This window comes from Pteronotus mesoamericanus, unplaced genomic scaffold, assembly GCF_021234165.1.
Source record: "Pteronotus mesoamericanus isolate MK-2021 breed Mesoamerican mustached bat unplaced genomic scaffold, CSHL_Meso_final contig_40, whole genome shotgun sequence".
Taxonomy (NCBI): Eukaryota; Metazoa; Chordata; class Mammalia; order Chiroptera; family Mormoopidae; genus Pteronotus; species Pteronotus mesoamericanus.
Window position 1 is genome coordinate 9,778,485 of NW_026555150.1, and position 27,988 is coordinate 9,806,472.

A 27,988-nucleotide genomic window follows, 5' to 3' on the forward strand; every position below is an offset into this window, starting at 1 on the left:
TCAAACCATTTCTTTCTTCTGCTGACCTCACTTGGCTTTGGAGATTGTTGAGTTAATAGCCAAGCCTTGGGAGAAGGAGGGTGGTGTCTCAGATCTGCTTCTCAGGGAGATGTCAGATCCCCTGTAGTGCTAAACTGGGCCAATTTAGGATTGTACTTTTGTTGTTAGCAGAATTGAAGGAAGGAATTGGGGGGGGGAGATGGCCTCTTGGCAAGGTGGCAGAGGAGGACAGGGAAAGTACCATCATCCTGGGGTGGTAAGGAGAGGAGGGGGAAATGCTTTGCCAATGGTGAGAAACAGCGGCAGTGAGCGGGGGCAGGGAGAGGTACCACAGAGAAAGCTCCACCCCTGGACTCTTGGCCACTCAATAGGAGTGGGGGTCAATGTAAGGGAAGAGGGACTGGCGGAGGAGCATTTAGGTGGGATGAACCCAGGCTGTGTTGCAGGACAGGAACTCCTTCTTGCTTCGCTTTCTTTTAAAAAAAGATTTTATTTATTTTCTTTTAGAGAGAGGGGTATGGAGGGAGAAAGAGAGGGAGAGAATCATCAGTGCGTGAGAGAGATATCAGTCAGTTGCCTCTCACATGCCCCCAACTGGGGACCTGGCCCACAACCCAGGCATGTGCCTTGACTGGCAATCGAACCAGCGACCCTTTGGTTTGTAGGCTGGCACTGAACCCAGTAAGCCACACCAGCCAGCATACCTTCTTGCTTCACTTTTCCTGAGACTTTGTGTGTGTGTGTGACAGACCTGTTTCTTTAGGGTGGCTCTGTCAGCGAGATTGGTGGTCACATAGTGAGCAGGGGTAGGGGTGCGCTATGCCAGTCTGCTGTGCCTCACTTTCTTCTAAACCCTAATATCCCAAAAGGCAGGGACCTGTGGCCCTCTCCTTCCCCCTCACAAAATCTTGGCACTTTGTCGGTGCTGAGTTTGTGGAATGAAACAAACTGGCAGTATGGATGAGGAAGGGTGTGTGGTTTGGATACTCAATAGTTGTGTGATATGTTAGACTCTGTAAAGCGCTTATAGGCAAATTATCTCCTTTGAGCCTCAAAACAGGCCTGTGAGGTCAGTAAGGCAGAGAGAACAGTATCCCTATTTTCTAGGTGAGGAAACAAGTGAAGGAACTTTTCTACAGCATATAGCTAATAACTGGCAGAGCCTGAACTTGAACCTAGACCTTCAAATTCCTAATCCAATGCACTTGCTTCAACACCATATTTTGTCCTTTGAAAAGGTACCTGAATACCTTCTGTACTTCTGTCTGCAGGAAGCATCTGTAGCTCCTTTGCTGGAATGGCAGACAGTGACATGGGAAGCCAGGAAGTCTTCCCCACAGAAGAGGAAGAGGAGGTGGCCCCCACCCCAGCTAAGCGTCGGAAGGTGAGAAAGACCCAGCGGGACACCCAATATCGCAGCCACCATGCCCAGGATAAGACTCTGCTGAGCCAGGGCCGCAGGCACCTGTGGCGAGCCCGAGAAATGCCCTGGAGAACAGAGGCTGCCCGGCAAATGTGGGACACCAATGAGGAAGAGGAGGAAGATGAGGAGGAAGGTCTGGTGAAGAGGAAGAAACGGAGACGGCAGAAGAACCGAAAATATCAGACTGGGGAGTACCTGACTGAGCAAGAAGAAGAGCAGCAGCAGAAAGGGAGAGCAGGTAAGGCCAGCCAGCAGGTGCTGTCCCAGGGAGCTGCTGTCACCTATCCCCAAGCCATAGTGACTTTGGCTTCTGGGGTGCCCTGAGACATGTTGGGTGTTCCCACCTCTGCCTTCTCTATGCCTGCCAAAGGCCTGTTCACCCAGGGAAACCTGGTGGTATGAGCTGCAGCTGCCAGAGGGGTCATTCAGTGCCAGTCCGAGGTTTTAGCTTGGGGTTGAGGTTGAATGAGTTTGGACTGACCTGCAAGTGAGCTGAGGATACATAGGCCCAAGCCCTTCAATTTCTTATAAAAGTCTGATCTTGTGGGCAAGGCCACAGTGACATCCTGGCATGGTACAACTCAATAACAGGGAGTTCTCTGGTTGGCTTGAGGGAGTTGAGTCTTTAGGGAAGCTGGGCTCGCTCTCTCCTAGAATTCTGGGTTCAAAAAGAAAGAGGGCATTAATTGGCCTTTCTGGGATGTCTTCAGATCCTAAACTAAAAGTACGATGGTTTTCTCAACAGAAAAACTTCAATTAAAAGTAGGTACAACTTTGCTTCCTCCCTTAAAGCCACAAAAGCTATTAAGAGGCAGGTGACTTGAGGTGGCATTATTTTGTTGGACCTGAGTTGGAAAAGCAGGCAGCCCAAGAAGTAAACCAGACTTTATTTGGCCACATCAGATGCTATGATATGTAATCATGGAGGCATAGCCTATTACCTAGCTAGTATCAGTATGTTTTGCTAAGCACTGTTCAGTAGCATGCCTATAATGGATTTCTAGATGAGCCAAAAAATGCATCTCTGGGCTCCAAAAACAAACAAACAAACAAACAAACAAACAAAAACCCTCTGTCTGTCACTTTCTATCTCTGACCTCTGCCCTTGAAGCAACAGTTGATTGTCTTCTGTAATGTATTCATTCTGAGCTACTGGTAAAGATCTGCAGTTTCCTGATTAGTGAAAACTGAATATCCGCATACAGAGTGGGTGATATGTACTGAACTTGCTATAATGCAAAGAAGGCTAAACCTCATTTCTGGCTCTGTTTAGAGACATATATGATACCCATCCCTACACTTATGAGAGTAATCAAGCTAATTTTCATCAACTGTGTGAAAAAACAGGGATAATTTTTCCTTTTTCTGCCAGAGCCATAATGGATTGGTCAGAAATGACTTGTCAGGCCATTGGCCTCAGCCACTTGTGTTACGATGAAGGGAGCTTTTGTATCACTGATTTCCTATAATGAGGGTTAGTTTCCTAGAAACTTGGGAGCTTCTTACTGAACTTATTAGCTTTTGAAATCAGAAGAACCTTTGAGTTGCCTGGTCCAGTTTTCCACCCAATACAGAGATCTCCACAGCACTCTTGGGCAGGTAGCCTTTCCTTAAGCAGCTTCAGGAGCACAGAGAACACCACTTAGCTAGGCCTCTTGTTGGACTTGGACGAAGCTCCAGTTGTTGGAAAGTTTGACATTCTCCCTCCATCTATATGCCTAAGGGTTTCCAGCTGAAGCTGTTTGTTGGCTTTGGCATATCGTCTGGTCACCTTCCTCCAGATCTGATGGTGATTCTTCATGAAGGAATTGCTTGGCAAACATCTCTCTTCTCAAAAAGCTCTGATCCCTCCTATTACTACTGCTTATTTTTCACATGGACATCAGAGAGTCAGGCAGAGGGCAAACTAGACAGGTCACCTTACTCCCATCTGAGCTTCATGACCTTTCCTTTGGTTCTGGGCTTGTGTTTTCTCCCTTTTTGACCTGCAGAGGGGATAGGAAGAGCCACTCCCACTCACACACCTAGTACCTCTACTCTCTGTTCCTTCCTGTGCTACTAGGAATCCCTTGCTCCACCACAAATGAATAAACTCCAGAGCCTGCCCTGGCCTTGTTAACGAGGCAGGGGCTGCTGCTTTTTCTGTGGCATTGAATGCTGTAATATGACTTCCCCCAGTTTCCTGAGGTTCTCACAAGACACAGTTCTGTTCCTTCCTCTTTTGCCTCAGCCCAAACTTGTTGCATCGAAAGCCCTGGTTTAGAATACATTGCCTGGAAGTGCCATTACAACCCATCTAGTACGGTAGCTCTTGGGAGGGTGTGGGGGCCCACTAGTGGGTTGAGACAAGTTGGGATAAAGGGGTGGTGTGACAGCTGGCCTCTTAAAAGCTTTGCATAACCTTCAGCCCTCCCACATTTGGATATGCCCTTGGCGATGTCACATGTGACTTCTTGGATCTTGTGCAACCCCCTTGTTTTAAAAATTGGAGAAACCAAGGCTGCAGTTACTCATTTGGCAGACATACTGATAATTTGCCATGTGCTAGGTAGTATGGTGGTCAGACTTGTAGGGGAGATAAAGAACACATGGGCATGGCCCTACCTAAAGAGCTTACACTTAAATAATACGATAACGATGCCTATTCTTTCTAACACTTTATAAAGGGGTTTTGAATATGTTACCTCATTTAATTCTTGTACTTGTTCTGTGATGTGGATTATATTCGCCTCATTTTACAGGCTTGGGGAGATTATGACTTGTCTGCAGCCAGTCACACAGCTAGTGACCATGCCACATAACACTAATATTAGCTACAAGATAAGGGTAAACCCAGTCTATCCCTTCTGCATATGGGGTGTAGGACTGACCTGGGCAGTGAGGCTCTTGGTAATGGGGTTCCCAGTGCCAATCAGGGATCACTGCTCTGGAACCGAAAAGAGCTGTAAGAATCACAACTACACTTTTTTAAATTAAGAAGTTGTTTTTGTTTTTTGTTTTTTTTTTTTTCAGTGAGATTTGGCTAGAATTAGAGATGTTGCCCAGTGCATTCTAGTAACTTGGTTTCCAACCAAGTGAGGCAGCATGTTTCTGTGATTGACCACCAACTAAGTCCCCATGGCACCTTCTGATTTTAGGGAGTTTCTGTGGCTTTGATCTTTGTGTTCTCACAGAGACCAACAGGGCAGTCAGGTGGGTAGAGCTGAGGCTATGAAGGAAGCCTCCTACCATTTACTTCCCACCCCATTATACTTCATACTTCACATCAGTAGAGCTTCTAAATTTGTTTTCATATTGGAATGGAGAAAGAGGCAAAGAGGATAGGGAGAAAGCTGAAAAGGAAGTTCTGATTTGCTCTGGGCTATGGGAAAATATTTTTAAAATTACTGTCATTTTGGGGACAGCCAGATGGGCCGCCCTATCCAGCCAGGGCTGGGAGCTGTTGCCTGCTGATAGAGGAGGGACTTTGATGCTGAAGTACAGTGTCCATTTGAGAAATATTAAGTGGAGTTTCCAGCACCACACTAATACAGGTAGCTGATAGTTACACAACTTTGTACTGAGATTCTAATCCCCAAAGTCTTCTGATTCATTTTAGAGGAAAAATTTGCTTTTCTGTGTTCCTTTTCCCTGTTATCCATTCTTACCTGTTTCTTGTCTTCAGATTTAAAGGCCCGTAAGCAGAAGACTTCCTCCCAAAGTTCAGAGCACCACCTCAGGAACAGGAACCTTCTCTTGCCCAACAAAGCCCAGGGGATCGCGGATTCGCCAAATGGTTTCCTCCCAAACAACCTGGAGGAGCCAGCCTGTCTTGAGAATTCAGAAAAGCCATCAGGAAAACGAAAGTGCAAGACCAAGCACATGGTGAATGTCTCAGAAGAGGCAAAGGTAGGTTGTTTGCTAAGGGGAGTTGTGGAGGAGGGGGAGTGGGCTGGGGTTGCAGGCTTTCTAGAGGCTTCTCTGTCAACAGTTCTTTGAGGGAGTGAGACAGAGAGTGAGTGAGTAATGGGGAGGATCAAATAATTAGCCCAAATTTATTAAAGTATTTTAAACTAGTTCTAGAAGAGTTTGGGGGAGGATTTGAAGAATGGGCACTGAAGTTAGAGCTAACAAGTGTTTGCAAAGTATAGGGTTTAGCTCATGATGGCTTTTCCTTGACAATCCTTGGATCTCCTTTGAGCTAAGGAAGAGTTAAAGAATATGGCAGGATGTTAACCTGAAAAGCTTGTTAACATCCAATCAAGAAGCTTTTGTCTGGGCTAAGAATAAATCAGGGAGATTTCTGAGTCAGTCAAGGTAGAAAACAACTTGTAGGAGCAAGGTAGTTGATGTCCAGACGAAGGTTGCTGGAGGGTGAGACTGAAGGAATTTTGCTTGGACCCCATTATAGCTGCGCTTCCCCATCCCCACTATCCAGTCCCTTTGCTTCTCATGGTAGCAGAGGAGCAGGTAAGTGGACACTCATCAATCAGTAGACAGGCACGCATTCTAGAAACCCTGTTCAAAATCATGTCTGATGTTCATGACATTGGTGTTGGGTTCTACGTTGTACAATTTGAAAAAAATCACACACTCCTCATCCTTGGTGAGTTATACACCTGAGAGAAATGAAGGTTTGGGTTCAAAAGTATACCCATAATAAGTATTCGTCATTGACAATTTTGAAAAGGTCATATTGAGCTTGTTTTGGTGGTTGTGCTTCTTCTGGCTCTTTCCAGCTCCTAAGCAGAGATCCCTGAGTGGCACTGAAAAAGGTGGATGACCAGATGCTCATTACCCTCTCCTTTTTCCTTCCCCATTCTGGAATCTAGTTTCTAGCTCAGAAGAGATACTCAAACCTATTTTCTCATCTTTAAAAATGGAGATGATACTGTGTCCTTTCCATTTCACAAGGGTGCTTAGGGGAACAAAGGAGGCAATGGTGTTAAAGGTTTTGATAATTGTAAAGTGCTTTCTGAGGTTGGTATATATCCTTGAGCTTTAGCCTAGGCTAGAATTAGGGGACAGACCCATGAGGCAGAAAGATAGCAGTGACCATCTCCAGAGGGGATGGGGGAGAAGCAGGGAAGTGTGCTGAGTGCTCCATTCACATGATCACTCTCAATTCCCACAGTGACTCTTGGAGGCAGGTGCTGTTGTCCTCTTTTTATGGTGAGGAAGTTGAGGCTCATGGAAGTTAAGGGACTTGTGCAAGGTTACTTTGTGGTCCTGAGTGACAGTTGGGTCCTGAGGCAGGCCTGGCTGCCCTCTGGAGCCCCACCCCCATTCCACTCTCTTCTTTCCTTATGACTCCACCCTGTGAATGGGTGGCTTCTGTCTGTATCCTGGAGACACTGGGGGAGGGGACAGCTGGGCAGGGAAACCCTGCAAGCCGGAGAAGTTCTGACAAAATATGGGATTCCCCCTTCCTTTCCCCTGCTCCTCCAGCATTGAGTGGGCCCTGTTCCACACAAAGGTGACCAGCCGCCTGACATTCAGGAGCACACTCTGATGCTTCTTTCTGGTTATTCTGCCTGGCAGTATGTCCATTGAAATGTTCCTCCCTGAAAGGTTTTGTCCCTTCACAGGGCCTCCCTTTCTCCCTCCCACTTTTCTTTCTCTCCCAGGCACCACCACCTGCTCCAGTTGCCCCCATGGCACCGCGCTTTTGCTTTGTAGTGGGAAAGAAGGGGGGCGTGGGGGAGAGCCGGGGTGGGGGGACGCGCCTGTAGCACTAAAGCTGGGGCACTGGCCAAAGGCTTCCCACAGGGGGCTCCGAGCCAGGACGCCAGGACGGGCGTAGGGAGGGGGAGGTGGCCCCCATTTGCTCTTGTTCCTTCTGCTCTAAGGCAGCGTCCCTTGTCTCTCGCAGCTCTGGCCCCTACAAGGAGAGTCACCCTTCAGCTACTGGCTTTGCCTAGCAAAAACCTGGGCACTTTACCCAGCATCTCCAGTACTGCCATTATGCACCTCTGTCCTCCTGGCAGTAGAGCAGCATTATATACTCAGAACTGGTGTCTTCCTGCTAGTGGCTATACCTCTCCACCCCTTTAGGATCAGGATAGATAGCAGCTCTTGTTTTCTTGGGATTCACCAGAGGAAACAAATGCCCTGGGCTCTCCTTTCCTGGGTTCATGTCTGTCTTGTCTTTTCTTTTAAAAATTTTATTTATTTATTTTTAAAGACGGGAAGGAAGGGAGAAAGAGAGGAAGAGAAACATCAGTGAGTGGTTGCATCTTGTGTGCCCCCCACCAGGGACCTGGCCTGCAACCCAGGCATGTGCCCTACAGTGAGAATTGAACCGGTGATCTCTTGGCCTTCAGGCCAGCGCTCAATCCACTGAGCCACACCAGCCGGGGTGGGTTCATGTCTTTCTAGGCAACTTTTCTGGCTACGTAGGGCTCTGTACATGGCTGGCTTAAATCAAGTCAACAAATATTTGTTGCAGTGATATGCCCAGCCATGAGTTAAGTGCTGTAAGCAGCAAAAGAGAAGATGATAGTATAAACCCTACTTTCACAGTACTTACAATCTAGCAGGGAAAGCCAAACTTGCCTATGAAAGGAAATGAAAGCAGTGCGGCATCAGGCACCAGACTGTGTGATTCAGAGTATGTGTCTGGATATGCAAGGAAAGCATACAGTGGGGACCAGAGTATTATAGAATGTTGTAGAAAACAGGATTTAAGTGAGACCTTGATGCCCTGAGGGATTTGGATAAACTGAGGGACGTATTAGTTATCTATTGTAGTGTAACAGATTACCCTAAAATTTAGCAGCTTCATACAGTGATAAATATGCATTATTTCACATAGTTTCTAGGGGTCAGGAATTCAGGAGCAGCTTAGCTGGGTTTGGCTTGGGGTCCCATGAAGTTGTAGTCAAAGTGTCAGATACGTTCATCTGAAGGTTTGACTGGGGCTGGCGTTTCCAGGGTGGCTCCCTCACATGGCTGGCAAGTTGATGTCGGATCTTGGCAGGAGGTATCCTGTCCTTGCCCATGGGTTTCTCCAAAGGGCTGCTTGAGTGTCCTTATGACATGGCAACTGGCTTCCCCCCAGCACATGTGACCCAAAAGAAAGCAAGGCAGGAGCCACATTGTCTTTTAGGGCCTAGGCTTGGAAATCACACATTGTCATCCCTGCAGTCTCCTGTTGGCTACACAAGGTCAGCCCTATCCACTGCAGGAGGGGGCTGTGCAAGAACATGAATATCAAGAGGTGGGGATCATCAGGGGCCATCGTGGAGTCTAATGAGGGCAGAGTCTGATTCATGTGCCTCCCACATGTAAGACACACCCACCTTTCCCAAGGCCCCTCAAAGTCTCAACCAACTCTGACATCAGCTTCAAATTAAGAATTTCAACATCTAACTTAGGTCCAGGTTCAGATGAGGCTTCTTGGGTCTAGTTCCTTGAATGTAGCTCCGGGAGCACAGTTCTTCTTGATATGAAGGCCCCTGAACTAGGGAGATAAGTTACTTGTCTCTGAAGATGCAAATATACCATGACGGGACAGGCATGGGAACTTGCTCTTGACATTTCAGTTCAAATGAGAGGGAAAAGGAGACATACGGGGTGGTCGTTTATGAAGAAAGGACTCTAATGTTTTTGTGAGCACCCACCCTGTGCATTGTTCTGGAACCTTTCTAGTTCATTATTTCAAAGACCCTGCACGGGAGAAAGTGAGGGTCAGAGAGGTTGGGCCTTGCAGCTAGTAGACGGCAGAGGCAAGATTCAAACTGAGATCTGTCTGAATCCCAAGCCTGAGTGCTGTCCGTTGCCCCAGGAGGGCATGAGTGTGACCTGGGACACAGTGTGGTAGAAGATGGGAAAGCCTGGTGAGGGTTTGATGTGGGGGAAGGTGTTTGCAACAAGAGTGAATGCTTCTGCAGCTGTGCCTCTTTAGTCAAAGATAGCTGTCTCTGCTTATCTTTATTACTCTCTGAGTTTGCTTCTGCTTATTTATAGAGATGACTTATAAAAAGCTCAGTAAATGGAGATTGAAGCAGGTAAAGAAGGCATGCAGGGTGCTTGAGAGAAGCTGAGATGTCCCCTCAATCTCTGATTTCCAATCCCTTCATCATTCCTTGGTTCATGTGGTTGAGGATTTGAGCCCCTTTGCATCTGCTCACTGGGCAGAAGTGAATGGGAACCTGTCCTGATCCAGGACTACATCTCTGCTTTCCAGGGCAAAGGGCGTTGGAACCAGCAGAAGACACGATCTCCCAAGCCTCCCACCTCAGTGAAACCCACGGAACCGTGCACACCCTCTAAGTCCCGAAGTGCCAGCCTAGAGGAGGCCTCAGAGTCTCCTGCATCCCGGCAGATTCCCCCAGAGGCACGGCGGCTCATAGTGAACAAAAATGCGGGTGAGACCCTCCTGCAGCGGGCAGCACGTCTTGGCTATAAGGTAAGGAGCATCCAGTTACAGAATGCAATTGCCCTAGCATCTGCGGAAACACTCCCATCGGCTCTTCTTTGGCCTGGGCAGTACTTTGTTTGGCATTTGAGCCCAGGTGGCCTCCTTACACTGTTGGCCTCCTTGTCCGTGGCATGGTGTCTGTGAATGCAAGCTCATTTGGATGGCAATTTGGGGGTGAACAGAATTGAAGTGGTAACACAATATCGTGCAGTACGTTTCTAGGCCAGAAAGGGATTTGGGAGGACGTTGTTTTCTTGAAATTCCCTGTGTATTGGCTCCCTGCCCCCGCCCCAGAGAGGAAGAGAGGTGGTCATTGTTCACTCTTAATATCTTCATCTAGCATCCCCTTATTTTGGCTTCCAGTAGTGGAGGGCTCAGGACTGTATTGGAAGGCAGGGCTGGGCCCACCCCACTGTAAACTACTTCCCTAGGAATCAGAAACAAAGCAGGTAAGGGAACTGGCTTTATTGAGCACTTTTTTTTTTGCATTAAGAGCTCTAATAACTTCATATCATTTCATGTTCACCATAAGCCTGTGGAGGTAGGTTTCATTAGCCCCATTTTACAGGTGTAAAAATCAAGACTTAGCAATGTTAAGTGGCATTTCTAAGATCACCAAACTACTACATACACATGAGTCTGACTTCACATCAAGGTCTTTTTTGATTCCCAAGTGTCAGGGTAGGGGTGGAAGCTTGACTTATTTACCATCATGAAATAACGATGTCGGACGTTTTGGCTGTTTCCCATTTTTTGATACAAACTCCCTTGATCATGTAACTTGGACCACCATACGTTGTATTTCCTCAGAATTTGTTCATAAGGATGGGGCTTCTGGTTTATAGAGTAGGTCCTCTTTTTTTTTTTTTTAATTAAGACTTCTGATGCCTATAACTGACATATTTAAGGACAGCTGCACTCCCAGCCAGGCTGGTCCGCATAGAAGAGCTGCCTTGACAGTGTCTCTCTGGCAAGCCACTATCTTTCTTGAGCACATAGTATGGGGCTCTGGAGAACTGCCAAGGGAGATCTAAGGAAAAAATGATGAGCAACCCCTGCCCACAAGATTATTTTTTTTAACCTGGGGCCAAACCAGCGAAGAGGAAACTGGAAGAGAACCAATGATGACAGGGCCAGAGCGATAGGGCAGCCTGTCACAGGAGGGTGGGAGAGATCATCTGAGGTATGAGGGAGGTGCGAACATCTACAGCGGTTAGGAGAGTAGGGGGCCTCGTGCTCCCCTCAGGCACAGGCAGTGTGATAGCTCCCATTTCCAGGAGGCAGCACCCCCAATACAGGCGCACATGCTCACGTGCACACTTGCTCACTCATTCTACCAGCCAGTCTGTGAGCTAGCTGTCAGTCAGGATGGCTGAGTGGGCCATTTTCATCAGGGCCTGCGAGGGTTGATGATGGGCCCCGAGTAGCTGCTGTGGCTTCTTCCCTCAGAAGAAGGGCTGCTTCTCCCCTCCCCTGAGCTTATTCATCAGCTTCATCCCAGACTGGATATGATGCTTTGAGGCCCAGAGTCCCGTTTCTGGTCCTATCATCTCAGCCCAGGGAAGCTAATAATTACTATATGGATGAATGACCACTTGGAATTATACTCAGAACAATCTTGATTTGAGGGGAGGGCCGGGATAAGCATCCAGAGATAGTACTTAAAACGATGAAAACCAGCACCCAGGTATAGTACTTAGACCAATTCTTTCTTGTTCTCAAATTACCACCAGAGTCTGTGCTTGTTACCACATGTCTCCTTGCCATTGCAAAGCCCCAACCTAGGGAACCAGTGCTCAGGGAATTAAGAGGCCTCAGGGTTTGGGTTCTGGGTGGGTAGGTGAGCCTCTCTGAGGTATTCACCCCCAACCACCCCACACCCAGATGAGTGTTCTTGGTCATAAGAAATGCCTCTCCAGTCCTTGAGGAAACAGTCCAGAGCTGATGTCCTGGGGATGGCAGCTCAGGACTGTAACTTTGTTGACAAAAGATTTTGAGACTTGCCTATTGGTCCCCAGAATAAAGGTCAGGCTCAGAGATTCTCCCAGAACCTAACTGGTGGGGTTTCAAGGATCAGGCCACTTCTTGCTCAAATTACTATATTTGTCCCCACAGGATGTTGTTCTCTACTGCCTCCAGAAAGACAGTGAGGATGTGAATCACCGCGACAATGCTGGCTACACGGCCCTGCATGAGGCCTGCTCCCGGGGCTGGACCGACATTCTGAACATCCTGCTGGAACATGGGGCCAATGTGAACTGCAGTGCGCAGGATGGCACGAGGCACGCTCCCCCCACCACTCCCACCCTCCCCCAGCTCAGTCCTAGCCTAGACCTTTGCCAGGCTAGACAGTCCCAGTCTAGACCAAGCCACATTGCTAGGCTGCGGGTTGCACAGGAACCTTGTCAGGAGGTGTTCGGGGAAGACACCTGCAGACTGCAGGGAGAACAGGGTTAGGGCAGAGGTAGGTGTGTTCCTGGCTGGCAGGTCCACATCATTTACCAAGGGGAAGCTGGGGTTGTCTAGGGATTGCCCCATCAGATGCATCTTCACCAGGAAGACCACTCAGGCTTTCCGTGAACCATCCTGGTGGTGCACCTGTCTCAGCCAGAATCTTGGGCTTCAGGAATAAGGAGGCTGACCTTAGGGTAACATCCAGATCTGATCTATATATACTGTTTAAAAGACACCTTCTGTGTCTTAAAGGAATTGTACCCGTTCTCCTCTGCTCTGTCAGAGGGCTTACTTTCTTGGCAGAATTAAGATACGAGCCACATACCAAGTGAGGGAACTTGGGTCAAAGGACTCTGGCTCTGCTTGGCTGCCGCCTGGTGTATGGAGCTCTTCTGCTCAACCCTGCACAATGGTCTTTCTGTTCATAATCCCAGGCATCTGCTTTAAGTTTGTCCTCAGTCAGGGGCCCGTTCTCTCCTGAACCCCAGAGCTACCAGTGGAGCTCCATTGTGCCATGGAGACTATCTCAAGATGCGGGGGCAATATAAGAGAGAAAAGTGAGAGAGAGGAGAAAGAGGCACAGGGAGAGAAAGAGGTGGGGGAGATGTATTGGGAGATACAGGCTTGAGGTGGTTCCTCTGCTCTGACTTTTACTCCACATTATGCTCTGGTCATCTCATGTTACTTTTCCCTGACAAGGCAGCCTGAGGTCTAGACACCCAGGTTCCTACTTGGGCCCTATTGTCCTCACCCTGTATCACCTCCACAGGCCTGTTCATGATGCAGTGGTCAATGACAACCTGGAGACCATGTGGCTCTTGCTGTCCTATGGGGCTGACCCCACACTGGCTACCTACTCGGGACAGACAGCCATGAAGTTGGCCAGCAGTGACACCATGAAGCGATTTCTCAGTGGTAAGTGCAGCCCAGACCCAAAGCCATCATCCTTGGGGCTGGCCTGTGATTCCTGAACTCCTGAGGAGATATTCTTTATCTCCCTCCCATTTCAGACAGCTCCCTTGAGGGGTGTCGGCCCTTTACACAGGCTTTAAGTGTCTCAGAAGTCTCTGTATGCTTTAAAAAACCCTAGGGCCCACTTTCTCTTGTCCCCATGCTGTGTGTGCCCACAATGTGTGCATCCTCTTCAGGACCCTGGTTGCCCCCCAGGACCCATTTCCCAGCAAGGCATGTGGAGCAGGTCTCCTTGTGGGACAGCAATCCCAATAATAGATTTAGTTGGGGACAAAATGTATTGACCTGTGTTTTGAATGGAATATCAGTTTCCAATTAGTGACACTTAGTGTTTTGCCTTTGTTTTTGCATTTTCTCCTGTTGGTGATCAGAGTGGAACCCTTGGGACCCCTCCTGACACTTTATTTCTTACAGTGCTTGTTTGTAGTAACTGTGATGTTCCCTTTGCATCCCCACCCCCGCCCCGATTCTTTTCTCTTCCTCCCTCACCTAACCCCTATGGAAAAGTGTCTGGTGTTCAGGCCTATGGCAACGGCTACAAGCCAACATGAGTTTATTTTCTCATTAACAGATGGCAGCTGTTTGTCAGTAGTTAGATAGCTCTACTGAGTTGGGCAGCAGGGGGAAGATAAGAAGAAAGTCTAGCTTGGGCATGCTCAGTGGGAGTCTCCTAAGACTTGACCTCTGAAGGAAGAAACCCTGCCTCCTCAGTGACATCACAGCTTGGCCCTCACTCTAACAGTTACTTCTTCAGACTGCCCAAAGAATCTGGGAGTTGTGTCAGTGACCCTCCTTGGATGTGTTGATGTTTGTGGTAGAGCCCCTCTTGTACTGGGAGCCCACAGGAACAAGGCTGCTCCCTGGTTAGTCCCCACTCCCCTACTCCAGAGAGAAAGTTCTGGGTTCCCAACCAGGGTTTCATTTGTTTATCAAACAAAGGTGGAACAGGTAGTTGATGATGAGGTAAAAACAAAGGAACCTAAACTGAAGGTTTTCATGAAAAGACTAGATGGGAAGTGGCACCTACATACGGATAAAAGCTCCAGGGGTTGCGATGGAATGCCACTGCGGGAGGCCTTGGTTTCTGCTCAGCCAGCCTCCATTCCGTCCCCAGTCAAGCCAGCTAAACCCTGAGGTTGCTGGTCACTGTGTACAGGCCTCAGGCCTTACAGCCAGACCCAGTTTCTCCCTGGCTCAGGGAAGGACCACTGGCTTTTCCTTCTCCTCATCTCTGGGGTCCCAGGCCCCTGCCGTTGAGGGGAAGAGCCACTTTGTGATGCTCATTCAGTTGTTTTCCTGGTTCAGCAATGATGCCTATTCCTTTCGTCGAACCATCACCAGGGAGTGGGGCTCGGGGCAAGCACTCTTTGTGGCCTCCTCCCACATACCATGCCGTACATGTACTCCCTCTCAGACACACACATATAGTTGTCTGCATGGCGCTCAATTCCCAGGAAAAGCTGGCACAGATAACCATCCAGAGCATCTCAACTTGGTAAAAGCACCATATGAAGCTCTTTTTCTGATCAATAGCTCTAATCCAGGGCCTCTGTGGACCAGAGATTGCCCTCCTGAGGGTCTTGAGGTCTTCTGGGTCCACATAAAGCTCTCTCTGACCACCTGAGTAAGCAGACAAACTCTTTACTTCCATGACCCCTTCTCCAAAATTCCAAAAGAGTCTGAATGTTGAAACCATTTTTAAGTAGTTAAGAAATCAGAAATACACACTTTTTATCTCTTCTTCTCATTTCCATTAACTCATCCCAACTACTCGCCAGTCTTTTGATATGTCCTTAAACTAACTCAAATAATACTCCCTGTTGCAGAAGCAAGAGAAGACTTTTCTTAATTCCCATACTTTCTAGCTTCTCCAAGCTGAACACCTTCATTCAAATCTTGACATTGTTTCTCAGCTTTATGGAATGGAGCTGTTCTTTATAATGGGGGCCAGGAACTGAAGGGAATGTTAAAATTGGGCCACCTCTTGTCCATGCAGATATCAAGTGGTGATAAAGGCAGAGCTCTGTCTGGCTGTTGGAGAAAGTGCTAGTAAGCAGGGCCAGGACCTTGGCCCGACACCCCAGGAAGGCAGGCACTGGCAGAAGTCAATGGACTTCCAGAGGGAGTCCTTGGGTCCAAAGACTGTTTTGGGGGAATGAGAAGACAATACGCAGGGCTTTAAAAAAAACTCAGGTACAATTCACCTAACAACTACCTGAAAGTAAGCAATTCAGTGGCACTTAGTATATTCACAGTGTTGTGCAACTGTCATCAGGCCCTTTTGTGGTTCCTAGACTGAGTAGTACTCTCTTTTTTTTGTCCTGGTACCCCTCCTCCCCTGATCGCAAGAAGCCACGGGATAGAGTGGCAGAGTGGCTGCAGGAAGGACCATGAGGTTGGAGTTTAGAGAGGCAGTTCTCTCCACTACCCCACTTTCCCAGCCCCTACACCTGGATACATTTGGGTGGACTTTTTTTAAATTTTTTTTTTTTATTTTTTTACTGTCCCTGCCCAGCTGAGGTATTTTTAAAGCTTTTGGTGTTTCATCCCCAAGCATTTCCCTGACCAGACTCTCTGTAGATTGTCTTTTTCCTCCCCTAGTAGAGATCCTACTGGGCAGAAAATGAAGGCAAATCCCCATAGGGTGCAAAGGGCTTCATTTTCTGCAGGTGGAGAACGTGAGAAAGAGCATCAGGATTGTGCCTTGTGTAAAGCTTCCCTTATTTTGTGCAAGGCCCGTGTTCTGGAAGAGTCTGGACATCAAATCCTTTTTTAAATACCCAAAGGAATGTCACTATTTACAGGCATTCTGCAGTGAATCCTTTTGTAAAGGAGATGTTGATATTCATCTGGGTTGTAAATGTGGATTTTCCATATTGGGTTGACTTAAAATGAGGCCCATTTCTCCTGAGATCATGAGAGATATAGTGGCACTCTTTCATTCATTTATTGAACCATCCCTTTATTGAGCACGTGTGAAGTTTTGGGTACAGTGCTGGATTCTGGAGACCAGATAGCAAACCCTTTCTCATATGCCTGGAACACCAAGCCATCCAAACCCTCCCGAAGACCTTTGGAAGACCTCCTCAGGCCAAATGACAGGCAAGCATGTGACTGATTTTCCTTTGACCTTTTGAAGGAAAGAATAATATTGAAGCTAGCCAAGGGAAAACAGATTCGGTTTTCCTCCTTTGTCTGAAGGAATGAGGGGGCTATGGGGGTGGTTGTTGCCCTTGGTTTGGGGCACTGGAGGAAGTATTGGGACTGCTTTCCCTTCCACTGATGAAGAGGTTAGCAATTTACCACTTGACATCACCAAATCACAGGTTTTTGCTTTTCCTGCCAGAGACCTCTGCCATACTACCCCCTGCCCCTGTGTATTAAAGACCACTTGTTTTTTGTTTTTCTCTCCTTTCATGTCTCTCAGCTGGTGGCTTGATTGGAGGAGGGGGGGAGAGGTATGATGGGACCCTGGGAAATTAAAGAAAATCTGATTGCCAGGGTGATCACTTACAATGAGAACTTAAATTTTTTTTTAATTGAGCTGAAATTCACATGAAACTAACCATTTAAAAGTAAACAATTCAGTGACATTTAGTGCATTCACAATGTTGTACAACCACTATCTCCTTCCAAGATTTTCATCACCCAAAAATGAAACCTCATACCCCATTAACCAGTAGCTTTCCATTTCCCTAGCTTCCTAGCTCCTGGCAACCACTCATCTACCTTCTGTCTTGATAGATTTGCCCATTCTGGATTTTTCATATAAATGGAACCATACAACATGGGGCCTTTTGTGTCTGACTTTTTTCCTGTACTAGCAAGTTTTGAAGGTCCATCCACATGGTAGCATGTTTCAGTACTTCCTTCCTTTTAAGGTTGAATAATATCCCATTGTGTGGATATACCACATTTTCTTTACACATTCATCAGCTGACAGACATTTGCGTTGTGTCCACCTTTTGGTGTTTGGGACGAGTGCTGCTATGAATGTGCACTTACAAGATTTGTTTGGGTACCGGTTTGCAGCTCATTTGATACATACCTAGGAACGGGACTGCTGGGCTGAGGGTATTTTTGAAGGAAAGGATAAGAGGAAAGGACTGAAAGTTGTGGGAAGAGGTAACGGCAAATGAAGGAGAAGGAAAGTCACTCTTCATCCTGATTGTGTGTGAAGACCTGTGAGGAAATGTGACTTGAAGCTGCACCATCAAGCAAACCTTGCAGTTTCTTGTGTGCCACTCATGGGCCTGTTCTGACTTTTACATCTTTGCTCATGCCAGTTAATTTCTAGCTGTCTCAAAAAGGTTACAAATGATAAAAATTGATTGTTAGGAGAATTAGAGAGGAATTTGCCAGGGGGCTCTGAAGGCAGTTCCTATAGAGGAGCCACAAGGGTGTGGTGGCCTAGGGCTGCTCTGATGGAGTCCTCCTGTGACCTCTTGCGGGGTAGGCAGCAGTCATTTGAATGCGTAGGTTTGGGCATGCTGGTTAAGCAAGCACATTACTTTATAGTGTACAGTCTTGCCTTGTGGTAACTCCTCTTTTCTTTCTTTCCTGTGTATTTATTATGTTCTTACTATGTGCCAGGCACCTGGGCTTAGGTACTGAGGAGACAATGGTGAACAAGACAAATGTGGCCCCTGCCTTTTGGTAATTTATGATCCCATTCCTTTATCTCCTAGGACACCTAGCACAGGGCTAGGCAAAGAATAAACACATACCTAACTGAAACGTGTTTTAGGAAGAAACTACTGTCAACTTTCAAGTGGCATAGGGTACCAAAGAGCACTTAAGCTGGCAGTCATGACCTCAGAGTTTTTTCATGGAATGCACAAAAGACCTACTGCACTTGAAAAGAGGTTTTCCATTCTAGCTGCTCAGCTATTACTTTGAAAGCTCTCTCTGGCCACCTTTTCCTACTGGAATAAACCCTTCATCTCCTAGAAGGTTGCTAAAAATGGACTTCTTTCAGTAGGTCACAACAGCTAATAGGTATTTTTGCTGATAGCATGTGTGGAGGCATGTGGGAGTGCAAGTAGTACCTTCCAGCAGGGGACAGTAACTCTGCTCCTTTAAGAGTGGCTGCCTGCTCACTTCCTCCTGGGATTTCGTTTTCAGGGGGCACCCTCACCTCATCTGTGCCCTTTGGACTCTCCTCTCCTGTTGCCCAGGTGTCACTTAAGGGCTGGTGGCAACCCTACACAGCTAAATCATCTTGCCACCTGTACTAGGTGGCATATTGGTAACCACTGGGCCGTGTGCCCACAGATGACACAATTGAATTTGTCATGAAAACCTGCTCGTCCGTGTGGGACTCAGTAGTGAAACAGTTTTACAAGATGATGCTTAGCTGGGAAAGAAGGAGGCTAAGCGGTGACCTGATGTCTGTCCTCAGAACAAGTAAGCAAAAGGCGATTTAAAAATTGTTCGTTGTGGTAATATACAGATAACACAATTTACTATTTTAATCATTTTAAAGTGTACAACTGAGTGATATTAAGTACAGTCACAGTGTTGTGCAACCATTATTGAGTTTCAGGATTTTCTCATCACCCCTAAAGGAAACCCTGTACCTATTAGGCGCTCACTCCCTGTTCCTTCCCAATCACCAGTCTGCTTTCTGTCTCTATAAATGTGCCTGTTCTGGGTATTTAATATTCATGTAATCATACAAGATGTGGCCTTTTGTGTCTGACTTCTTCACTAAGTACAGCATTATCAAGTGTCATCCAAATTGGAGCATGTATCATCACTTCATTCCTCCCTATGGCCGAATAATATTCCATTGTATAGATATACCACATTTTGTTTATCCTTTTATCAGCTTCAATAACTTGGGTGGTTTCAGTTTTGGAGCTTTTGTGAATAGAGCCGCTGTGAACATTCAGTCATAACTTTTTGTTTGAACACCCATTTTCAGTTCTCTTGGGTCTGTAACTAGGAGTGGAAGCAGAAGATTGTTGTGAGGATAAACTTGGCCATTTGCCAGATGTTCAAAGATGAAACAGAGGAATTGTGCTTCCTTATCTTCCTTTGAATTGGGGAGATTGTGATTGGATAAAGGAACATTGTGGCCAGCAGGGAATTAAAGTACAGGCTAGAGCTAGGATTCTGCTTGCAGAGTAATTACCTACACCATTTAAAGCAGGGATCCCTAAATGCCTCCAGGCTGATCGCGTAAGAGAGCAGAGCGGGCTGGGTGGGGACTGTTGAATTGGAGAATAGCACATGTCGCCTCTCCTCCAGCCAACTGTTGACATGCAGGAATGTGGATACAGTGCTGCCAGATCTTCTGATATTTTTTTCAAGAAAACTTGGAAATCTGGACTTTAAGTGAAATCTTTCAGTTTTAAAGTGATGGATGTTAATTACTAATGTTTTTTGATATAAAACAGTGTGCCAAACCCCAGGTGGTCAGTAGGCTAGATTTGGCTCCTGGCTACTGGTTTGCAACCTCTGATTGATAGCCAGAAACATAGAAGCATATCATTCTCATCACTCCCAGCCCCTCTTGTGGTTCTTCCCTTCTCCTGATCTCCTAGCCCCACGTGGACATACTTTGCTTTTAGAGTCCTCACCCGGCCTACCCTTTTTTCCTCACTGCCTTCTCTTCTTTTATCAGATCACCTCTCAGATCTTCAGGGTCGGGCAGAAGGTGATCCTGGTGTATCCTGGGATTTTTACAGCAGTTCTGTATTGGGTAAGCTTGCAATGGGATTCTTCCCTAACCTCCAACCGTGTCTGTGGCTCAGAGACGTGGGATTTGCTTTGGGTTTTACTGATTCTTCTCAAAGGCAGGAGTGACCCTGTGGAAGTAGCTTTTCTTCCCCTGTCAGTAGCTTACAGACTCTTAGCCCAGGCTCTAGTGCATGCCTCCCCCAGACTCAGAACTCATTGGCCTAAACTAGGAGATGCCACTTATTTGGACAAAGCTATCATTAGCCCTCTACCACCCCCCACCCTGGGTATTTATTTTTAATTCTCTCCTTTCCAAGGTCCCTTTCTCCTCCCTTGTTTTGTACTAACCCTGCCAGAAGCCCCGCCCCTATGCACATTGTCACCTTTTCTGGTATTGCTCACACTCAAGAGGGATCCAGCCCCTCATTTGGCAGCTGCCATTCCCTCCCTCCCCTGGCCCCACAATGTGCAGAGTTTCTGAGATAGTTGCTGTCTCCTGATCCCTTAGTCTTCTGGCCTGAGCTTCCTTCACTTAGAGGAGCAGCCAGCCTTCATCTGTGTCAGTCACCTATCATCCACAACCAGGCCAGGGTATGCAGATCGAGGGAGGTGCCCACCCCTCAGCTTAGGCGAAGCTGGAGCAGGAGAAGGTTAGGATGGAGTGAAACAAACCAAACCCAAGCTCATGTCTGGGGAAGGGAACCGGCTGGACCCCCTCTGGGCTTTGGAGATTCCAGCAAGCAGTTGGAGTGGTTTGGGAAAACCAGGGGAAGTGAAGGACAGGTGTTTTTACCTTGCCTTTGACCGTGGTGGTAGCTTCAGGCTTTCATCTCCAGCAGCTGAGCAGCTCATCCTTCACATCACCTTGCTTTTTTCCAATTGAAAGCTAGAGTAGTATAATGAATCTCTGGCCACAAAACACTACTATCTTCCAGGGCTGGAACTTTCATGTGCCCTTGCAAGGATGGGAGCCATGGGATCATCGAACCTTGGCCCCGGCCAGGGGTCTGTAGGCTTTTGGTTTATCTTCTAATCACCCACCTTCATACCCCTTTGCCTTGTTGGAACATTTCTGTTCTTCGGTTTTGTGCATGTAGCTAAGTCCTAATTCCCTGTGTGTTCTCCTTACAGAGGAAAAAGAAGGGTTTGCCTGTGACCTCCTACATAATCCTCCTGGGAACTCTGATCACGAAGATGATGGGGAAAAGGATGATTTTATGTTTGAGCTTTCAGACAAGCCTCTTCTCCCTTGCTACAACCTGCAAGTGTCAGTGTCCCATGGGTAAGTGTCTGAGAGATTTATGGGGACCAAGTGCCAGGATCCTGGCGACCCCTGGCCTGCCTCTCTGGGAAGGATGGAGTTCTCCAGAAGGAAGCTGAGACCTGCAGAACAAACGCTGGAGCCTGAGAACGATAACATATGGCCAAAGCCAGCCTGACTTTCCAGCCCAGTTTGGTTATATTCACAACAGAGTCTGTAAGCTCTAGATACATTGACTGTGTTTATTTCCCAAACCCCAAATCTAGATTCACTCTCTGAAGGATTTTTGTGCTGTTCCTGGGTGTAAGAGGTGATCTGGGAGATATTTGGGTTGATGAACTATTAGAATCTCTGGAACGTTTTCATGGTTTCTGGGGACAGCCAGACAGAATTTTTGAAATTGAGATTCTTGGAAAAGCTAGGACATATGGTTGCTATAGCTGTGGGGCCACTGGGGTCCTTAAGTAACCCAGAGGCTGGTTTCTACTCGCCTGAATGCTGGGGAGAGGATGGCATTGGCGTTGTCATCCCAGATTCCTGTGTGTATTATAACAGGGATCACCCATTTTGGAGACTAGCATTTACCTGGCACTTAACATTAGACCGAATCCAATTTAATCTTGAGTTGGTGATTCAGAAGGGAGCTGGACAGCCTGTGGGGCCGTGGTTCTTGTCAGGTTCACTGTATGGCCGTGTGGCAGTGCTGGTGAGGACAATACAGGATGAATTGTCCTTGCTTTCTTAGCCTTCACCAAGTATTTTCTTCTTGGTGTCTTCTTCACATGTTTCAAATGCCTTTGCAAACACCTTTAAGGATGGTTTTCCTTTGATATCTATTCCTAAAATAGCAGATCCTTTAAAAAAAAAGTAGTGAAAACCCATGAAGTGCACGTGGGAGAGTGTAGACAGTGGGTTAGGAACCCTTCAACCTAGCCCCTTCGCTGAGGACTCTAACCATTCAACCACAATTTCTTTGCATCCCTTCCCCCATGGCCTGATAAGAATAAAAATAGCCTATATGATGACACTAGTAGGGATCAAGTTTCAGGGGCTTTTGGTCCTTATTCTTCTGGGCATAAGCTGATCCCTGAGGGCGGGGCTGGGCCTCTGGGATATAGTATTGCACAGTTAATTAATTCCTCCAAAGTATTCTGCACCTCCTTCTCTGAAACAGGATCTTGGGCCCCAGGCAGTAAAAGGACCAGGGTAGTGTGCTTTAGGTGTGGACAGAACACAGGCAACCAGGGCTGCATGCCACTCCACAAGCAGGCTGGCAGGCATGTTTTCGGTCAAGAGCTTGGTGTGGGTCATGCTGGATTTCCTGGTGTTAACTCTTCTAGCACCTCTCCTGAATCTGCTCCTCCTCACAACTGCTGCGCGATGTGAAAGTTTTATGTTTTTCAAGAAGTAGGGGGATGTAGGACAATGATTATCTGTGGCCCTGTGGGGTTCAGAAGTGCCGTCTGCACCATGAAAGCAAAGCTAAATTCTGATCACTAGTGTCAGTGTTCTGGGGGGATTTCCATTCTTCGATGGTCCAAGTGTATGGTATCTATAGTCCCTTTCTCCAGAACACTCCATTCCCTGATTGTGTAAGATGACAGAGTTTGCACTCAATTGGAAGAAACGTTGCATTGTAGGGATAAGAATTGTGGGTCTCGGTAGAAGTTTTAGGTGCTGTATAGAACCTTCAATTCTATAAACATGTCTTAAGCAGTCGCAGCAGGCCAAATGCTGAGGGCCAGAACACAGCTCTGACCTTAAAAGGGTCTGCAGTCTAGTGGAGGGGTTAGACGGATATACAGTTAACTCTAATGTAAGACCAAATGTCCTAAGCAGATTTATTACTGCAAACAACTCAAACAGTTCAGAGGAGTATCAAGTGAAAAATAACAGTCCAGTCCACCCCAAACCCCCATTCCTATGCCACAGAGGGAACCACCATTTACATTTCTTTTGCATGCTTTCTGAAATGGGTTCCATTAGAAGTAGTATTCTAGGGGTGTGAACCAGGTGCCAGAGACAAGCAACCAGTTACATTGGGTAAGTATTCACAGGTGAAATGGCATCTGAACTGGTCCAGAGAGGAGAGGAGGGAGGGCATGGCACAAGCAAAGGCACTGAGACACATAAGTTCAGAAAGTTTAGAAAGCAGGGCTAGTCCTTCCCCAAATGGCTGGCACTCAGTGGGGCAGGGGATACAGTATGTATTGTTGGGTGGATATTTGGCTGAAGAGGTTGAATGGGGTCATGATGTTTGGAAGGTTTTGCATAATATGTGAGAGAATTTGGAGTTTTGTTTTGTTTGCTGAAGGTACTGCGGATCCATTGAAAGCTGTTTAAGGAATGAGTGAGCAAGTCAGGTTTTCTTTTTAGAAAACTAATAGTAACAGAGGATCCAGTGAGCGCTGGGGGCAGAAGAATGATTCTTGGTGGCGGGAAACTGGTTCAGAGGCCGATGTGATATAGTCCGAGCCAAAAGTTGTGAAGGCTGGACGTGGGGCAGTGGAATGGCAAGAAGGGAAAGCTCTGGAAACAGGGACCACTGACATAGCGGTGCAGCATTTCTTCTTGGTTTAGTCAACGTAATCGGTCAGCCTGTGACTGGCCTCTCCAGCACCCCTCCCAGCTGTCCCCAGGCTGCCACCCAGTCGGGTATGCTCAGCAAAGGCAGGCTGGCTGTAATGTGAGCTCCAGTCCTGCAGAAATGACGGTGCTGCTGCCTCGCTGCCGCTGGAGAAAAAAACTTGTCTAATGCATTCCAGAGCCAAAGAGAAATGCCTTTTGGATTACCCACAGTTTCGGCCTCTCTCCACAGCCCCCCTCTGCTGGGGAAGATCTTGGAGAACAAGGAGGCAGGGGAAGCAGGAGTGAGAACAGGAAAGGGAAACCAGCCCGGGTTGGCAAGGGTTGGTGGGGAGGAGAACTGGTCCCAGCATATGGTAAATTCCAGGTCATGGTGCCGGTGCCGGTAAAGGCCTAGGGAAGCCTGCTAAGAGTTTTAGGTTCTAGAAGGCCCCTTTTCCTCCTGCTCCCACTTTTTGGAAGAGGTCAGTCATGGGTTGAGTGCTCGCCATCTAGTTGAAAGTTGGGCCAGCCAGTGAAGCGGGCAGGAGAAAACTTTTGCCTCAGCTACACCCAAGGAGCCTCTGGTTTAACAGGGGGTAGCCAGACTGGCAGGCTTCCTGGGCTGTCCAGAGTGTCCTTGGCACGCACACCGCTGCCCCCCAGCCCCCTTCCCTAACTCCTATCTTTGCCTTTTCCAGGCCCTGCAACTGGTTTCTCTTTACTGACGTCCTGAAGAGGCTGAAGCTTTCCTCAAGGATCTTTCAGGCTCGGTTCCCGCACTTTGAAATTGTCACCTTGCCCAAGGCTGAGTTCTACAGGCAGGTGGCCTCCAGTCAGCTGCTGACCCCTGCTGAGAGGCCTGGAGGCATGGACGAATGCCCCCCAGGCTCCTCTGAGACTGTGGAGCTGGTGCGGTATGAGCCAGAGATACTTCGGCTCCTGGGGTCCGAGGTGGAGTTCCACCCTTGGAACAGTTGACGGGGAAAACAGCTCCTCCCTTTTCTTCTTTCTCCTCCCAAGTTTACCCTTCCCCACCTCCCATGTTTTTCCCCCACCGAGCACCAGAATGAGGCAATAATACGGACCAACAAGAAGCCGCCTTATCAATGCCAGCATTAGTGACTGGATTTTTTGGGGAGGGGTTACAATTAGTTCTCATCTCCCTGTCATCGTTATTGTCGTGTGGTTGGTAATGGGGGTGGAAAGTTAGATTCCACGTCTGAGGACGAGAGGTCCCAGGGGTGGTGGGAGATGGCACCAGGGTCCCTTGGACTGGCCTCCTTGTATACGACCAAGACCAAACCTGGGCCCTGGATGGCTGTGGCCTGTCTGGAGGAGAAAGGAGAAAAGCCTAAATCTCTGAGCGCCCCTTCCATTCCCCTGCGTTCTTCTGTCTTCCATAGTATTTATTTTATTAGTATTTAATTTGTATTTCATTGGTTTCTGATAAGTCTGTATCACTGTGATAATTTGAGACAACTTGTATTGAGGGACTTTCTTCACCTCCTTTCTTTGTTTTTTCTTGATAAGCTGTGGAGCTGCTCCCTCCCTCCCTCTGACAAAGTTACTCCCAGGGTCCCCCCCAACCCCACTGGGGCGGGGGTGGAGAGAGGTGGGGGCCATCCACACTTGTAACTAAAGAAGGTAGCCGGTGCTGGCCCAGGGCCAGGGGGTTGGGGGTAAATCCTGAGGCTTTGGTGCTCCCCTACCCCCAGTTTTTCTGTTTCACCACGCCCTACCCTTTGCAGCAGCCCTGCTATCTGGAGATTAGTGTTTACTGATGAAGGGACAGGATTGTGGGAGTGAGGGGTTATTGAGTGACCCCAATGGAGGAGAGTTGAGAATGGGCCTGAAGGATCTGATCGGCCCTCCTCACGCTTTCTTCACTGCTCCCCTCAGAGTGCGAGATATGGGTGTGTTCCTGCAGCTACCCCCCTGCACCCCCAGCCACCCCGCCTCAATCTGCCCTTACCCTGTCTGGATACTGAGCCTCTCAGCTCCCAGCCCTTGCCCCCTATCTCTCACCATCACCAGAATCGCAGGATCCCTTGGTCTCTCTTCTCTCTCCTCTCTTCCCTCTGCCCTCTATTCTTCTTTGGAATCTACAGAGGGCTCTGGGGTTGACTGGTAGATGTGAAATCCAGGTCTCAGTTGTTTCCTAGGTGAGGGCAGCAGACTGTCTCGGGCAGGACCCGGGTCTGAGTTCATGGCCTCCGGTACTGGGCTTGTTCAGGGAGAGAGAGGGAGGAGCTTGGGCTGCTTCCCTGTCCCCACCCCCTGTGTGGAATTGTCTTTCCCACTCTTGTTCTTATTTTTCTACCAATTGCTATTTTTCCGAACAATCCTTGTAGAGAGTATGTGCCATCCAAAGGCAGGGGGGCCTAGCTGTGGCCGGCTCTGGTTGGAGATGGTACAGTTTTATTGTACAGGTGCTAAAACAACAACAACAAAAGAAGAAAATGGAAAAAAAAAGACAAAAAAAATAAGCCAGTTTGAGGATGGGGACAATCTGTTCTCTGGAGACTCCTGACCCATTCAGGAGCATTGGTGGTTATTTTCTTTGTATTGTGTTTGTTCTTTGTTCCCAGGGGGAGGTTCTCAGCCCCCTTCTGTAGGACTGCTCCCCACCCCCACCATACTGCCCAATTGGTTTTGAACAGTTGTTCTCCCTTTTAAAACAAAACAAAACAAAAATATATATATATATAAAGTTGAGGGGTTTTGGGTTTTAATTCTTTGGTTTTGTTGGGGTTCATGGTATTTTGTGGTTTATTTTATGTTTGCCTTTACTTTTTTGCATTTGGGTGTGTATCCTGGCTGCCCTTTATGTTTCATTTTAAGCAACTGGCTGTGGAGTCAAAAACTCTTGCATACTGAAAAACCTGTGTCAGGGCTTCTGTCTCCCGTCTCTCTTTACTCTTCTCCCATATTGGCTTTTCCAATTTAAAGAAGATGGGCGTCTTGATGAAGTCAGAAGGAACACCTGATCCAGCTTTGCGGCTCGGGGTCCTTAAGGGTGCAGTGACAGAGGACAAGGTGCAATGGCTAGCAAACATTGGGGTCACTGGGCAAGATCTGGAAAGCAAAGGAAAAGGAGGGGCAAGTCCTGGGGGGTGGGCTGGTGGGGGGAATTGCTCACCTGCACTGGCTTAGGGGCGTATATATGCATGTGTGTGTACATGTGCATGTGCATGCACGTTGGAGGGAGGAGCCCTCTTAGGTGGCTGTGAGGAAAAGTCCTCTCTCCAAGAAAGTAACCTGCCTGCTAGCTCTCTTTCCTGCCCTGGCCCACCCGTGTTGGCCTCTGACTGCAGGGTCTTACCATTGCCCTCACTGTTGTGCCACTGTCCTGGCTGCCTACCCACACAGTGTAGACCTGCTGAGGTTATGGTTTCCCAAGAATCAGCTATTGTGGAGGCTTAACTTGCCTGGATGCCCTGGGTGCTCTGGATTTCAGAACTTTTCTTCCCCCTTCTGAAAAAAGAGTAGTAGAAGCTACGATTACATCTGACCACTGGCTCCAGAATGCACCTATTACCGTTTGAGGGGAAGGGAATGTTTGACAGGCCTGCGATGAGGCCATTTTAAGCTGCTCACTGTGGTTCAGGGCTCTGGAGAACCCTGTCAATGTAGAAGGCAGAAGATCTATATGTCTGGCCAACTGGAGTCCAGCCATCCCCAGGAAAGAACTGTGAGCTGCTCTTTGCTCAAGCCCCAGTAGCAGCCTCAACCAGTCTTCCTGACCAGGCACAGTATCATCCCCTTGGAACCCCAGCATGAATTGTCTTTACTGGCCTTTGCTTCCCCACTTTGTGATCATGAGCCCCTCTAGAATAGTTGCTTTCTCAGGTCCCCAAACAACCTCATAACACTACTGATTCTAGGTCAGTCCTGTGTTTGACATTTGCAGTTAAGAACTCAGACATGGCCCTGGCCAGTGTGGTTCAGTTGGTAGGCACATCATCCCCTTCTAAGTCAGGGCACATACCTATGTTGCGGGGCCAGTCCCTGGTCTAGGTGTGTATAAGTGGCAACCAGTCGATGCTTCTCTCTCTCTCTCTCTCTCGCAGCGATGTTCCTCTCTCTCTCCCTTCCTCTCATTCTAAAAGCAATGAAAGAGGCTGTCCTTGGGTGAGTATAAAAAAAAGAACTCAGATATGTCAATAGGTCATGAAACCATGTGGTCAGTGCAAGTACTCAGCTGGGCCTAGGACAGCCTGGGAGA

The 27,988-nt window shown here is 47.8% G+C and overlaps 1 protein-coding gene across 2 annotated transcripts in view; it reads left to right on the forward strand.

The window, feature by feature from the left end:
* Positions 1-26,402, forward strand: part of BCORL1 (BCL6 corepressor like 1) — a 61,121-nt gene extending 34,719 nt beyond the window's left edge. For both annotated transcript variants that reach the window (XM_054577009.1, XM_054577010.1), the window contains 8 exons: positions 1,272-1,661; positions 5,088-5,311; positions 9,591-9,812; positions 11,940-12,106; positions 13,048-13,193; positions 19,879-19,956; positions 21,066-21,216; positions 24,462-26,402. In XM_054577009.1, coding sequence (XP_054432984.1) covers positions 1,272-1,661; positions 5,088-5,311; positions 9,591-9,812; positions 11,940-12,106; positions 13,048-13,193; positions 19,879-19,956; positions 21,066-21,216; positions 24,462-24,741 — 1,658 coding nt within the window. In that variant the 3' untranslated portion in view covers positions 24,742-26,402. The remainder of the gene's footprint in view (positions 1-1,271; positions 1,662-5,087; positions 5,312-9,590; positions 9,813-11,939; positions 12,107-13,047; positions 13,194-19,878; positions 19,957-21,065; positions 21,217-24,461) is intronic.
* Positions 26,403-27,988: the final 1,586 nt, after the last annotated feature.